Below are 14,763 nucleotides of genomic sequence, written 5' to 3'. Positions count from 1 at the left end.
GCCAATCCTGAGTCTGCTAGCAAGAACAAGATACAACCGTTCTATGTTGAGAAGGTGCTTCCCAGTGGCAAGTCGACATGGGTGCTGAACTCCTTTCTGGATATCATGCATCACATCTTCCGCAACTCTCTATTCCCTCGCATTGGCGACAAGGACAAGGTTCATTCCTATCTGGTGGATATGATGCTCCTGTGCGAGGAGGCACTTGTGTCTCAGACTCAGCCACTTGATGTCTCACACATCATGTGTTGTGAGCTTCGGTTTGCGGTGTTCAACCATAAGGTACCTATCTATGGACCATACCTGTTTCTGTTGATCTCCAAGACTTGGGAGAAGCTGTACCCTGGTGATGAGTTCCTTGCTCCAGACTGGATTCGGCATGAGCACATCAGTCTCCGTGTCAAGCCCAACTGGGCCAACACTACTACTCGTGCTGAGGCATCTGCTGCTAGGAGGGATGTTGATGAGGAGGAGGCTGGAGCAGAGGATGTTGCTGAGGACCGTGCTGCTAGGTCTCCCCATCCTTCCTCAGAGCCCTCGTGGGCCAAGAAGTTGAAGGACAAGATGAATACTCGTTTATGCACGCAAGCAAAGCGGCAGTACAGGACTTACGTGGCATCCAAGGAGAGTCACCGCCGCGACAAGAAGATTATGAGGGTCTTTGGAGAGGACGTTTCTGGCGGTTCTGAGGAGGTCATCACGCCAGAGGCTCCATGGATGGCGAAGTAAGGCTACAAGTGGACTGATTCTGAGGAGGACATCGAGGAGACCGTCCCCGTCGCCGAGTCTGACAAGGAGCACGAGGAGAGTTGGGATGATTTCTCTGCCTGAGCCACCCCTTGCGTGTAGGTGTCCTCTCTTCCTTTTGGCGTCTCGATGCCAAAGGGGGAGAGAGTGTAGGGATTTGCGTGCTTGCGAGTCGTGTGTCGTGTTTGGTGTGTTTGCTTTGTCATTTGGACCTCGTTTGCTTTGGTTTGGTTTGTGCCTTTGAGACTTATCCTTCATATGGTGTAAGACATATGCACTCTATCCTATCTTAGTGAGCTTATAATTGTGCTACTTATGTTATGCTCGTATTTGCTATCTTGTCTAGTGTTAGCCTTACTATTGCAAGATATTCCTTGTCTCTAAAATATAGGGGGAGTTTTGATCCTAGTATGTGTGCCGTGCAGTCCAAAGCACCCATCTAGTTTGCACACATCTAGGGGGAGCCCGTCTATATTCTAGAGTGGAGGGGTTTGCGTTTGCTCAATATTATTTCCATTTGTGAAAATCCCGTATTGTCATCAATCCACCAAAAATGGGGAGATTATAAGGGCATATTTATCCCTAAGGTGTTTTGGTGATTGATTACAATGTTTTTGCGGACTAATCGTGTGCCTTGAGTTTCCTAGACGTTTCATCGCTAGGCACAAGACGATTTCGTGCCCCTCAAAGACTATTGAAGACGGCGTTTTTCTACGTTTCTTTTTGGTGGTTTTGAATCGTAGGAAAGCCGTACTATTAAGAGGGGGTCTGTGTCGGAAAGGTTCAGGTGGATTCATCACGTACACGTTTTCTTCCTTGTCTCCACCTTTCCCATACGCATTGGAGCATCCTCCGTTTATCCTCTTTGCTTTGTCCTGGTTGTTGATGTTGGGATTGCGGTAGTACTGCTCCCTGGAGCGGTAGTACCGTACTTCGGCGCAGTAGTACCGCAGGAGCCCACGGTAGTACCGCTCCTCCGGAGCCGTAGTACCGTGGCCCCCAGGCCAAGTGCCGCTTCTTCGTGGTAGTAGGGGCGGATGTAATTTTTTACATCCGCGCCTCCAGGGTAGTACCGCACCCCGTGCGCGGTAGTACCACACGCGGCCTGGCTCAGCTGCCAGGAGGTAGTACCGCTCCTCAGCGGTAGTACTGTGTCGGATTTTTGCATCGTCTGTTTTCCAGCGGAAGTAGGCACGGATGTATTTTTATTCATCCGCGCTCTTCCCAGGCTAGGAGTTTCCTGCCTTGCGGTAGTACCGCAAGGGGGAGCGGTAGTACCGCGCCTGCGGCAGCACCGCCCTCAGCCCTTGTGCTACAGGTTTGTCCTAGCTCCTGCTGCTGTTGCGGTAGTACCGCGGTCCCTCACGGTAGTGACGCATGGCCTTGCGGTAGTACCGCTGGTCAGGGGCGGAAGTACCGCATGGCCTTACGGTAGTACCGCTGGTCAGGGGCGGTAGTACCGCAAGTCGCGGGCTGGTTAGGTGGATAACGGTTGGATTTTGTCCACAGCTATATAAGGGGTGTCTTCTTCCTCTAGTTGACCATCTCTTCCAACCCTAAGCTCCATTGTTGCTCCAAGCTCCATTTTCGCCCGATCTCACTCCCTAGCCAACACTACTAGAGAAAACCCTAGCAGTAGCGCTGGTTTTGTGCTCACTAGTAGTGCGGGTAGGCACGCTACTAATAAGGCGCTATAGCTATTGCTTAGCAGTAACGTGTGCCCGCACGCGCTACTGCTAGGACAAATAGCTGCAGCATTTGTTCACTCCCACGCCACTGCTAATGTAACTACTGGCAGCGTGTTTTCTCTCCATCGCTACTAGTATTCTTTTTTTAGTGTATTTATGCGCCATCGTACAAATATTGGTACAATACCAGTTATGAGGTTTACATCATTATGTCCATAACAGTGTGTCAAATGAAGGTGGATTAGGTTCAAGTGGAGGCAATATGTGGTGCATGTCAAAAGTATACTACTAATCCAAACTTGATCAGTTTGGACTAGTAGTACTTTCGATGTGCACCACATGTTGCCTCCACTTGAATCTAATGCGCCAGCACAAGCTATTTAATCAACATCATAGTCATTACCACCAACAGTATTTATTTAATCACCACTAACACTAGCTAATAATAATCATCATAGTCATTACCACCAACACTAGCTATTTTATCATCATAGTAATAGTGTAGCACATCATCATCCTCAAACTCATTTCTAGCTAGCTAATCACTCCTGCTACTCTCTCTTAGGTAAAATAATATAAAACATGTGTAGCTCTACTCCTTGATCAAGTTGGAGCATGCAGATGAACCTATCTCCTAATCGTGGGTAGCGCATTTGTTTGCTGCCCCCTAGTACTTATCTGCGCTTCTCCATCACACATTTGGTCCAGTCTTGCACTATTAAGCATCTGTCGCTAATCTTGAATGCACTAAAGTAATCTGTAGGATATCTTGGCCATAAGCTAATAATACTCATGGTACATTTAGTCTCGATCCCATAAGGCACAACATTCATCGGGAGTCCCTGTTGAAGAACATCGTATGGTAACATACTTAGCAATGAAGTTTATCTTCAAAAATAATGTATGGAAAAGATGCACTCGGGACAAATAGTAAAAATCTTACCATCCTTCCTAAATAGATGTGACCATAGTTCATTATGAACACTATTGGTCGCACGTTTTCAGTACTAACATTTCTAAATGCAGGAAGAAAATTTTTCTTGACAGTATCAAGATCCTCAAGTCATGAAACATAATGACTTAGCTCCTCGCAGTTTAGTTCAGCATCGGGGCAGTAGTAGGTCCTATCTACCAAGCGCTGGACATGTTTGCTTGCACCAAAATAAGCTGACAATACAAATTAGTTGTCAACTATTTTTGAACAAACAATATCAAAGACATAAATATGGTTGAGAAACTTACATAATGGTATAACTGGAGGCGTCTGCACATCGAACCAGATGTCGGTATTACCTTCAATATCATCTTCCGGACGAATATCAAAGGTGATAACCATATCAGGCTCAAATGCATAAGTCTTGCATAGTGCTCGCCATGTTTTGCATCCAAAATAGGTGTGGTCGTCTGAATTGTATAATTTTCTGTGGAAAATATAACCATGCTCGGTCTTCAAGTAAACTTTCTTTTCGTCCATAGTATGACCGAAACCTATCTTATCCAATACAAAAACTCTTGCATGGCAGGGGATACGCTAGTAGAATAGTAAACAAAAAGACTTGTCATGCTTAATGTCATGCTTAAATTATAAGTTAAAGCAAATGAAGCAAATGAAGACTTGTCGTTCTGACTTACTGTATCCACTTCGAAGTTCTCGTCCAGCTTGATGCTGAAGCGCCTATCATCATCTAGGAAGATTCAGTCGCACAGGCCGCACTCGTCTTCGCAGTATTTGCAAATACCGAAATCCTTTTCATCGTCAGACATTTCCTATGTTCATAGTTAAAACATTAATTGAAAATCGATCGAAGACAACTACCGGGATACTCAAGACACAAATCCGGGGCACTTGATATTTCCTACATCTTCTGGCACAAGTCATGCCAAAATTCATGGAAAAATCCGGCATGACCTTTGCTAAAATAGGACATATCGAGCGCCTGAAATTTGCCGGAACAGAAATGAATCAACACTCCGGCAAAACATAGGCCACTCGGAGGTGTAACCTGCAAACATGACCGGCCACTTGGGCAAGCACATATCCTATTTGAGCAACACAAGATATACATTTCAAAATATCTTATAGGACTCAAATTAGCATGCATTCAATACGCAAAAGTAAATCATCTCATGCATCCATACATCGTCGAATATTATCACTAATACATCCTGAATAGTGTCATACATATAACATCACTAATACAACTAAACCCTAGCACACGACGGGTATCGGCACGGGCGGTGGACACCCACAGAGAAGGAACCATCACGGGATCATAGCTCTAGTGAGATCCCTGGAGAACCTGCCAGGTATTGGAGAACCTGTGCTCCAATGCAAACAAGTAGCGACGGACGTGCGCGTCCTCCTCACTGACACGGTGACGCACCACCTCCGCGGGGTCCTCGAGCCTCTGGACCGTCACTGGCCCACGCGACCGCCACCAAAGAAGGTTCGGGTCAACGACAGGCTGGCTCCTCACCAACCTGCGCCCCCCGGTAGGTAGCGCCTCCCAGTACCACCCTGGCGGAGCCCAGTCCCAGACATGGCCCATCTGGTCAAGCAGGTGTCGCCCTCCGCCGACTCGACGACGAGGATGCGGGATAGGCATCATCCACGTCGATGCGGGAAAAATTGCTTTAACTAAAAAATAGCAACAAGTTCTTATTAACTAGTTCTATTAATTCAACTAGTTCTTATTAAAAATAAACTCACTATAAATAAAAATAAACTAGTACCTAATTAGTACCTAGTTCTTACTAACTAATTAGTACCTAGGAACTACTGCCCTAATTACCATCTAATTTATGAAGCTAGGGGTGGAAAGTGGTAGCGGATATTCCAATTATCCAACTATAAAGTGAAATAAGTGGTCAAATTTTACTCGTTTTATGATTCATCTTAGAAATTTGATTCGTTTCCACCCTTACATGAACCCTAACTAATTTGATGCAACTAAAATATAAAGAAACCCTAGGCAGAGGTAGGGGAGAGGGAGGAGCAGGCGTGCTCACCTCGGGTGCCTGCAACGAGGGAGGGGCAGGCGGCGTCAAGGTCGGGGTCGGGGCTCGGGCGCGCGGCGGATGGCGGCGTCGAGGTCGGTGTCGGGGGCGGCGTCCGGGGCGGCGTTGAGGTCGGGGGCGGGGGCGGCGTTGAATCTGGGGTCGGGATGGCGTAGAGGGTGTGCGGAGAGCGCGCGGCGGCCGACGGGCGACAGCGGCGGCGAGAGTGGAGAGCTGGATTTGGGGGAAGTGACCGTGGGGAAGGACGAACCCTGTGGTTAAGTCAGAAGTAGCAGGAGCACGTTCCAGAAAGCGCGCTACTGCTACGTTAGCTACAGCGCGTTCTGGGATACACGCTACTACTACTCCTTTCTCTTTTTTCCCCTTTTTCATTTAGTTTTCTTCACATTTTATTTTTTTCCTTTCACCTTATTCTATTTATTTCATTTTCAATTACCTTTCTATGTGCTTTCCATTTAATTTTATATCCTTTAGTAGTAGCGAGTTTAGATTAAAACGCGTTGCTACAAAGAAAGTAGCGGTAGCGCGGTTCGATATAGGTCGCTACTACTATGTGTAGCCTATCGGCTAAGCCATGGGAATTTTATTAGTAACGTGTTTAGAACAAGATGCGCTACTGCTAAAACTTTATCTACAGCGCGGTTTGCACAGGCGCGCTACTGCTACTTAGCACCAGCGTCCTTCTTTGACCCGCGCTACTGCTAAAGTTCTGTGTATAAGGTTTTCCCTAGTAATGCAATCAAACTTGTTGATTTGCTCGGGAGTGGTTGAGAAGGCCCCGATCTACACTTCCACTAAGAGAAATTTGATTCCCCCCACTAATCCCTTGCGGATCTTGTTACTCTTGGGTGTTTGAGCACCCTAGACGGTTGAGGTCACCGCGGAGCCATAGTCCATTGTGGTGAAGTTTCATGGTGTCGTTGGGAGCCTCCAATTAAGTTGTGGAGATTGCCCCAACCTTGTTTGTAAAGGTTTGGTCGCCGCCTCCAAGGGCACCAATAGTGGAATCACGGCATCTCACATTGTGTGAGGGCGTGAGGAGAATACGGTGGCCCTAGTGGCATCTTGGGGAGCATTGTGCCTCCACACCGCTCCAACAGAGACGTACTTCCCTTCAAAGGGAAGGAACTTCGGTAACACATCCTCGTCTCCACCGGCTCCACTTTTGGTTATTTCGTGCCTTTACTTGTGCGAGCTTATTTGTGATTTATCTCTTGCTTGCTTGTGTACTTATCATTGTTGCATCATATAGGTTGCTCACTTAGTTGCATATCTAAACAACCTAATTTGATGCAAAGTTTAAATTGTTAAAGAAAAGCTAAAAATTGTTAGTTGCCTATTCACCCCCCCTCTAGTCAACTATATCGATCCTTTCACCAGTAGTGCTCGTTGAGCCAACTACTGTTGTTGCTGCTGCCGCTACACTCAAGCTAGCAGCAGTAAAGGCAAAGAAGGATGGTAGGTCGAACAACATGAAGTGGCAGCCGTTCATGTCCATGTTCGTGCTGAACAAGATGTGTGAGCTCATCTCTAGTGGAGTTAGGACTGACAAGGGCTTCAAGGATGTGCACTTGAACACCGTTGCGAAGCAGGTGTTCGAGTTCTGTGGGCAAGAGGTGTCTGCCACTCAGGTGTACAACCACCTGAGGAAGTGGAGAAGTCGATGGATCCAAGTGTTCAAGCTGAGAGACCTTAGCAGCGCCTCATGGGATGAGAACACTTGATCCATAGTTCTGGAGGCAGAGCACTACGCCGGCCATGTCGCGGTTAGCTCACATCCCTCTTCCTTTCCATACTGTCCACCACTGCCTACTCCTAATCGCAACTAACAACACTTGTGTTTCATTCTTAGGACCACCCAAGGGACGCTGAGTTCCTCAACACACCCATCCAGAACTACAACCAGATGTAGCACATCTTCTCCTTCGGGCTGGCAACTGGGAAGCATGCCATGGGCTCGGGGGAGCCTCTTGGTTCTCCCATGCCTGACTTCCCTGGGACCCCGGACGTCGAGATCCTTGATGGCCCTGACAAGCCTGCTGCGAAGCCCTTCGACAAGCCATTGGACCCCGTTGATAGGAAGAGGAAGAGAGGAGGCCTGATGGAGGAGGAGATCAATGTCTTCTGCAGCATGACTGAGGTGGTGAAGGAGGTGGCAACAGCCATCAGGGAGTGCAAGCCCCTCGGCGTCCACCCTAACCTGTATGGCGCTTTCATGACCCAGGGTGGCTTCAGCAACGAGGCTCTCATGGCAGCTCTCAGCCACCTGCTTGACAACAAGGCCCAGGGTGTTGGGTTCGTTGCCATGGCCGACGCTCATAGGGTGTTGTGGCTCAGGAGCTGGCTGGGCAAGCACTACTACTAGAGTAGTGCTGCCTGTGAGCGTGCATGATCCCCGACGACGATGGTGGTGGCGACGACGACGATGATGACGATGACGATGTACATTTTGTGTAGCTAGGTCTCAAAAACTATTTGATGGTCTATATATTTTGGTGAGGTGGTATATACTAACCCCTCACGGTGATGGTGAACTTGCGGTGGTAGGACGACACCCTCTTTTGGATGTGGTGGTAGGTTAACACCAAGGTAGTGCTAGGAAGAACTTGCTATGCCGTATGATCATGCATGCTTTACTTCTTTTCTGCTCCATTGTTATTTGTGTGCAACTTTGTTTGCTACTTGTGCTCCATTGATTTGCTGCTTCAACTCTTGCTCTTGTGCATTGCTAGGGCAAGTGGTATGCCGTGTTCATTGGTGAGGTTCCAGGGGTTTATAGTTCATGGGAAGAAGCCAATGCACAACTGGCATCATATAGCAACAGCAACAATAGAGGGTTCAAGACTAAGCAGGCAGCAGAACAAGCTTACTCCGCTTGGGTGCGAAAGCACGGAGGCAGCAGTGTCGACAGGGCCAAGGTTAGAGCTGTCAAAGTGGAAGCTGCTAAGGTGGATCGTTAGTTCGGCCTGAAGCTGAAGAACTTCATCATCTTCGCCAATTCGTCACCATTGTTGTGTTATGGCGTTGGGGTGCTAGGTGTGATCATTGTGGGTAAGCTCGCCAACTAGGGTACAAGGTAAGCACAACATGTACGCCGTATGCAACCAAACGCCGTGTTCATGTGCCGCTAGGGCCAATGCAGTCAACCAAACAAAGTGCACTTTTGTATTACTAGATGCAGGGACTAGGGATGCAGGCAACCAATCAAGTTGCATATGGCGTATTAGGGCCTGTTTTTCCTCAACCAGGCTGGGTTGAGAAGGGCATGCAATGCGACTACTGTTCCAAACTGGAACCAAACACGCCCATAATGATTTCCTTGGCCGCATGCATGAAATTCATAGATTTTTTCATATGAGTTTTTCCTACCATAGTAACACACGATTGAAGATTAAAGTACTCACATGTGATGCTGGAATGCTAGTGGGAGTCATACTTCTGTGCACCACTGCAACTTCCATGCCCAATTTTTTTCTAGCTAGCTTCGCCTCTTCCTTTCTTGTGGTGCTGCTTGAGAAAAAGTGGAACATGCCATGTGTATTATGTGTTTATAAGAATTGGAGGCTCATGTCACGGAAAATTCTTTACTCTATGAAATATCATGTCTATTCTATGGCTTATTGTTAAATGTATAACACGTGGAGTATCTTATTTTTCCGATTAACCACTAAATAAATCATATATGTCATACATTTACCAATTTAATCTCAAAACAATACATATATGTGACCGAGAACTCTCTTGATTCGGGTTGCATCCAGAACTCACTGCATTGAAATACCCCTATACAAGTTGTGTCATAGTCTAAATAAAATCATCATACAGATATGTGCGTGTGTACCAATATCAATTCGAATTCAATAAAGAGAGAAAGTAAATAGTTAAATAAGACAAATTGAATGTTGATAGGGATGTTTGGCCATATTCAGAACCTAATTAAATAGCTACCATTCACCCACATATCTCTCTCATTAAACCATGGATCAAATTAGAATTTGAACTACCCAAATATTCCTATATTTATGTGGTGATTGTTCTAAAAGAAACCATAATTTTATTATCTCAACTATTGGGTGAGTGCAGGCTCCATGATGAACATCTTAAATAAGATACATTTGACCCCTCAACTCTTGACATTTTTTGAACTCTGTTCCTCAAAGTGGCTTTAATTGGCACAAAGGTAGTTTTATCTTATGTGGTGTGCACACATAAAAGTTTCCTTCAAATATATATATTTAATCTTATTTAACAAAATACTGAACTACCAAAAGGTAAAGCAAATGATAAAAAATTTAAAATAAATTAAAAATAGGAGGTTTAGTGGAAACCACATTTAAGAATTTTATCAAATTTGTATGTTCTTTTATACTAGTTCTCATGATTTCAAGAACATATAGTTTCTCTTTAATATTGAAAATCATTTTAAAACTTAACATTTGTGTGATGTGTGATATGGCTAACAAAAAGGTGCTACATCGGTCAAAAATAAATAAATAAATAGTGAAACTCACTAGAGGAAACAAACATACATAGTATTAAGAGTTGGTGGATACAATTATCCGCTTTAATAGTTGGATGAACAAATCGAGAACCATACAATATTTATATTAACAAAACCTTTGGTTTACCATTTATGTTCTAAAAAGATCAGGGATTTCAAAAGGTTCTCTAGAGGGTTTGATGTACAAACTAGGTGCACGAAAAGACATGATATGAGAGCATAAAATGTGATATCCATCTGTCTATATACATTAGTTTGGTTATATTTATTTCAAAAACATAATGCACAATAAAAATCATATCGAGGTATTTAGTGGCATAAGAAAATCATAATTGTACTTACTCCGTTCCATAATACCGTGTGATTTGGTTTTCTCAAAAAGTCAACTTTCATAAAGTTTGACCAATATATACAATACTAAATATATACCATATGAAATATATTTCATGATCTAATGGTGATGGTTTGGTATTATAGACGTTGACAATTTTTTGTACCAACTTAGGTCAAACTTTACAAAGTTAGATTTTGCCAAAATCCGATATGCAATATATTCCGGAACAAATGGAGTAATTATTTTGCTTTTCCAGTCCTCAGTTTGAACTTGCATCAAATTCTTATGTTTCAAAATCCTACATACCAAAGAGGCCTTTAATAAGTTTGCTTTCTTATGATATTCAATTTAGCATTGTCACTAGAATATCAAAAACACTATTTTCCCAACAATTTCAAAAGAATAAAGACGTTGCCCTTGCATTTGCAAGGGCCACCGTGATAGTTACGCAGGAAAAGAACAATTTATATTTGAAATAAACAATAGGGATGTGTCCCACAACACATCAATATTATACAAGAAAGCATTCAATTACCTATGGAAAAAAATAGTCAATAGGGTTGTGTCCCACAACACATCAACATTAAACAGGAAAAAACATACATCCATGAGGACACAATATCCTCGACTTACAATGTTATAGAAAGAATGTAATGCAATGCAAATTTTGAATAATCTAAACACCAAATAGTACTGGTCGATTCTTACAAACAAACAAACGCACTCGTGGGAACACAACTTAGAACTGTGCTTGGATCCAATCCACCGTGCTCTTCTCCACCTGGAAGGCCTTGGTAGTAATACCAGCCGGGATGGAAGGCTCGGCTCCAAACACCGCGTTGGCTAACGTGATCACTCCAGGGTTCTGGCTGCTCAGTGCCGCAATAGCTACTGCACCGGTAGTCCTGTTGTTGTACTGGTAATGGACGAGGCCCTTAGGAAACACAAACACATCTCCCTTGTTGAGAACCTTCTCAAAGTGTTTGTTCTCGGGGTTCGATGTCACGAAACCAACATGCAGGCAACCCTCTAGCACAGTCAGGATCTCGGTGGAACGTGGGTGAGTGTGGGGAGGGTTGAGGCCAAACGGCGCGTAGTCGATGCGGACGAGGGAGACGCCCATGGTGTTCAGCCCGCCGATCTGTGCGACGTTGACGGCGGTCACCGCGGAGCCCTGCTTGTTGGTCGTGTTGCCGGCCACATGGAGGCCGGAGAAGTAGAAGTCCTCGACGACGACCTCTTTCGCGGCCTTGCAAGCCAGTCCGTTGACACGTACTGCATGGGTCAATTCATTCGTATATAAGATAACCGATATGAGTGATTTCTTAACTACGATTGATAGAGTATATACGCAGTGTGCATGTGGTACCTGGAGACGTCTTGTCGGCGACGCAGAAGTCCTGGAGATGGCTGGGGTCGGAGGCCGTGGCGCCATGCGAGCATGCAAGGGCCAGGAGAGCTCCTGCAAGGAGCAACACTCGAATGGCCATGTCTCTTTGTTTTCTCCTCGCTAGAGTAAAGTAGCAAGCAGTCGAGCTTTGGAATCGGTTGCTATGCTGCTTGAGTTGTGTGATCTCTATGCAATGAAGGAGGCTATATATAGGGAGATCCTGCCGTACGTATATGTATCCCATTTCCCATGTTTAGATACACATGGTTGGGTCTAGGAACAAGTCTTTGTGAATTGTGATGTGTGCAGCCTGCAGAGCGCGTGTATATATCTGGACAGCCTGCTACGCATACTTATGTATGTGGGACGGCAGGATCAAATTAATATATAGCGTACATGATTACATCAGATCAATCTATGCTTGAACGAGTCGCCTGTACATATCAACATCGATTGACCAAGAATCCAGCAGAGGTGCTGCTCGATCTCCCACCATTTCTCGACCAGGGATGGACGCCCGCTGGCGCGTGACGTACGCCGCGGACCTGGTGGCCGCGCGACGGATCTCGCTGGCCGACGGCGTGGTCTGGCTCCGAGGCGAGGCGCTCAGGATCGTGCTGCTCGATGAACATGGGTGTACGATGGACGTGCGCTTCCTTCGCGAGGGTGAATTGATCGAGATCGGGGGTATTCTCTCCTTCCCGTGTCACTTTGCTAGGGTTCATGACAGGTTGCCGGCGACGACGGCGATGGCCAGACCCAGCGCGCCACCATGCGGTGCAGCGGGCGCGGGGCACGTGGGTGCTGCCACGTCGGCTGCGGTACATGAGAGGGCCGGGCACGCGAAGCCGGCTCACCGGTTTTTGCCTGCCTCGACCGCTGGACCGGGAATCCTTGGGCGTGGACCGGCTCGCCATGGGGCTGATGGTCGACACGTGGTGGACGAGAGATCCGACCACCATGGTTCGGGCGACCCTAGGGTTTGCGAGAGCAAGGCAGGTATAAAAGGCACGGCCGCTCCCACTTCGCCCATTTTAGATCTCGACGAGTGCTTCCCCCACTTCTGGGACGCGCCTCCTCCGGTCAGATCTAGGGTTTGTCAGTCTTATGGTTGGTGGGAAGGAAAAATCCATGGTGATGCTCGTTCTTTTGCTCAAGTAGTTGCTTCCCCTCCCACTTTTCCTCCACCCAAGCAACCACAAACTAGTAGATCCACCGAGATGCGAGGAGATGGCTTTGGTGCGGGCCGCCATGGCCGGGGAGCTGGGCGCTTCGACCGTAGGCGGGGGCGTGGTTTCGATTCCAACGTCTGGAAGAGGAAAGTGGAGACGGGAAATTCGTCTTCCACAAGGGCTTCTGGATCCGGCGAGTCCGGGTTCGACAGATGGGATGAAGCGGCTGACGGGAGGCAAATCGCCCCCACTCACCAGGAGAAGTGGGGTGGGGGTGAAGCAGATCTGGGATCATGACTCGGCGCTGCTGATGCGAGCGGGAAGCCTGCTGCTCCTGCTCGGCAAGAACGTCGTGGGGGGGGGGGGGGGGGGGGGGGACGGAGGTCACCGCACCCCTGCGAAGAATCCTACCCCGTCGCGTGCCCGTGATCCTGCTACACAAACTGGTAATATCAATCCTCCCCGTGAACCCTGTCAGATTTGCAACTTGTTGGGTCATGTTACTGCTAGATGTCCTCAAGCTATCTGCGTTAGATGTAAGAAGAAGGGGCATCTTGCCTTTGTTTGTTCTGAATTTCTTCCCTGGGAATATGTGCCTGCGAGGTGTGCTTTTCAAGCCAAGGGACAGGGGTTTCATTACATCCCTGATTTTAGTGTGGATAGACAGGCCAGAGAGAACATTTTCAATATTGTTGTGACAATTGTGGAGGGATCTGCTCTTACTAAGGATATTGAACACGAGCTTAGTGTGTATGTAGGGCAAGGGTGGTGTTGCTCTGCTAAGTTTTTTGCACCTCAGAAATTTGTGATGAGGATGCCTAATCCTAGGGGAGTAGATAGGGCTCTGTTTGTGGAGAATGTCAGGCTGAAACAATGCAATGTCAGTGTCAGGTTCTCCCCCTGGTCTGAGGACATTGATTCTGATGGATTATTGGAGGTCGCGTGGGTTAGGATTGGGAGAATCCCTCCTAACAAAAACTGTGATAAGACTGTTGCTTATGTTGGGGGCCTGGTGGGAATCACTTTGGAGGTGGATATGTCTACCATTAATCGTCCTTCTTCGGTTCGAGCCAAGATTGGCTGTAGGATGGTGGACAAAATTCCCAGCTCAGCTGAGGGGGTGCTGGGGGGTCGTTTTTACAAATTTACTTATGAGGTTGAAGAGATTCTGGTCAAAAACCCTATTGTGGAGGATGCTAATGCTCATATCCTTGGCACCAAACCTGCTAAGCATGACCAAACTCCAAAAAGGAAAAGAGATGACCTGAAAGAAAGTGACAGTCGCTCAGATTCTCCTGATCATGGTAAAGGTGGTACTTCTCATGGTGGTAAAACCTGTCGGTTGCTACCAGTAGAGAATGAGATGTATGCCTCCTCTGAAAGTGAGGTAGATGGGTCTTGCTCATTGAAACATTGGCTAGGGAGCAGGGGTTGTATGACCTGGAGGATTCACATGGTGCTTCGAGCTGGTTGGTGCCAATCGGCCCAACTATGACCCCGAAAATGGTGATACCTGGGCCTGATCCCCACAAGGTGCAGGTAAAAAATAAAACTATGGTCAATCGTAGCCTATCATATGCTGCTGCTGTTACTAATATTACTCAGCAGGTTGTGGAGGTTGATGGAGAGGTGGGCCCAAAATTGAAGACTTTTGCTAAGTATGTGGTACAACTCCCTTCACCTGATTGTAATGAGGAGATCGTGCTCACTCCACCACTTGCCCCTGAGGGCGTGTACAGATTCAGCAAGCGTAACGCTCGAAGCATGCAGGAGAATGTGGAAGCTAGAGCTATGAGGGTGGCCAATGAGAAAGATGGGGCAGGTAACAAACCAAACCTGAATAAAAATTCTTTCGCAGCTCTTTCTGATAATGAGTTGATGATTAGAGTTGCTAAAATGGGGGTCTGTATTCT

General features: G+C 46.6%; 1 protein-coding gene and 1 pseudogene across 1 annotated transcript; one reads left to right on the top strand and one right to left on the bottom strand.

Moving 5' to 3' along the window:
• Positions 1-6,925: 6,925 nt before the first annotated feature.
• Positions 6,926-7,818, top strand: LOC125519236 (annotated as a pseudogene).
• Positions 7,819-11,027: 3,209 nt separating this feature from the next.
• On the bottom strand, positions 11,028-11,778 carry LOC125525550 (putative germin-like protein 2-3). Its single transcript, XM_048690560.1, has 2 exons — positions 11,658-11,778; positions 11,028-11,563 (listed from the first exon to the last, which is right to left on the bottom strand). Exons 1-2 carry the CDS (start codon positions 11,776-11,778, stop codon positions 11,028-11,030), a joined length of 657 nt encoding a protein of 218 aa, XP_048546517.1.
• Between the last annotated feature and the right edge of the window lie 2,985 nt (positions 11,779-14,763).

Source organism: Triticum urartu, chromosome 7, assembly GCF_003073215.2.
Source record: "Triticum urartu cultivar G1812 chromosome 7, Tu2.1, whole genome shotgun sequence".
NCBI classification, from domain to species: Eukaryota; Viridiplantae; Streptophyta; class Magnoliopsida; order Poales; family Poaceae; genus Triticum; species Triticum urartu.
Note: the sequence above shows the minus strand (reverse complement) of the source record. Positions and strands in the feature narration are given on the sequence as shown.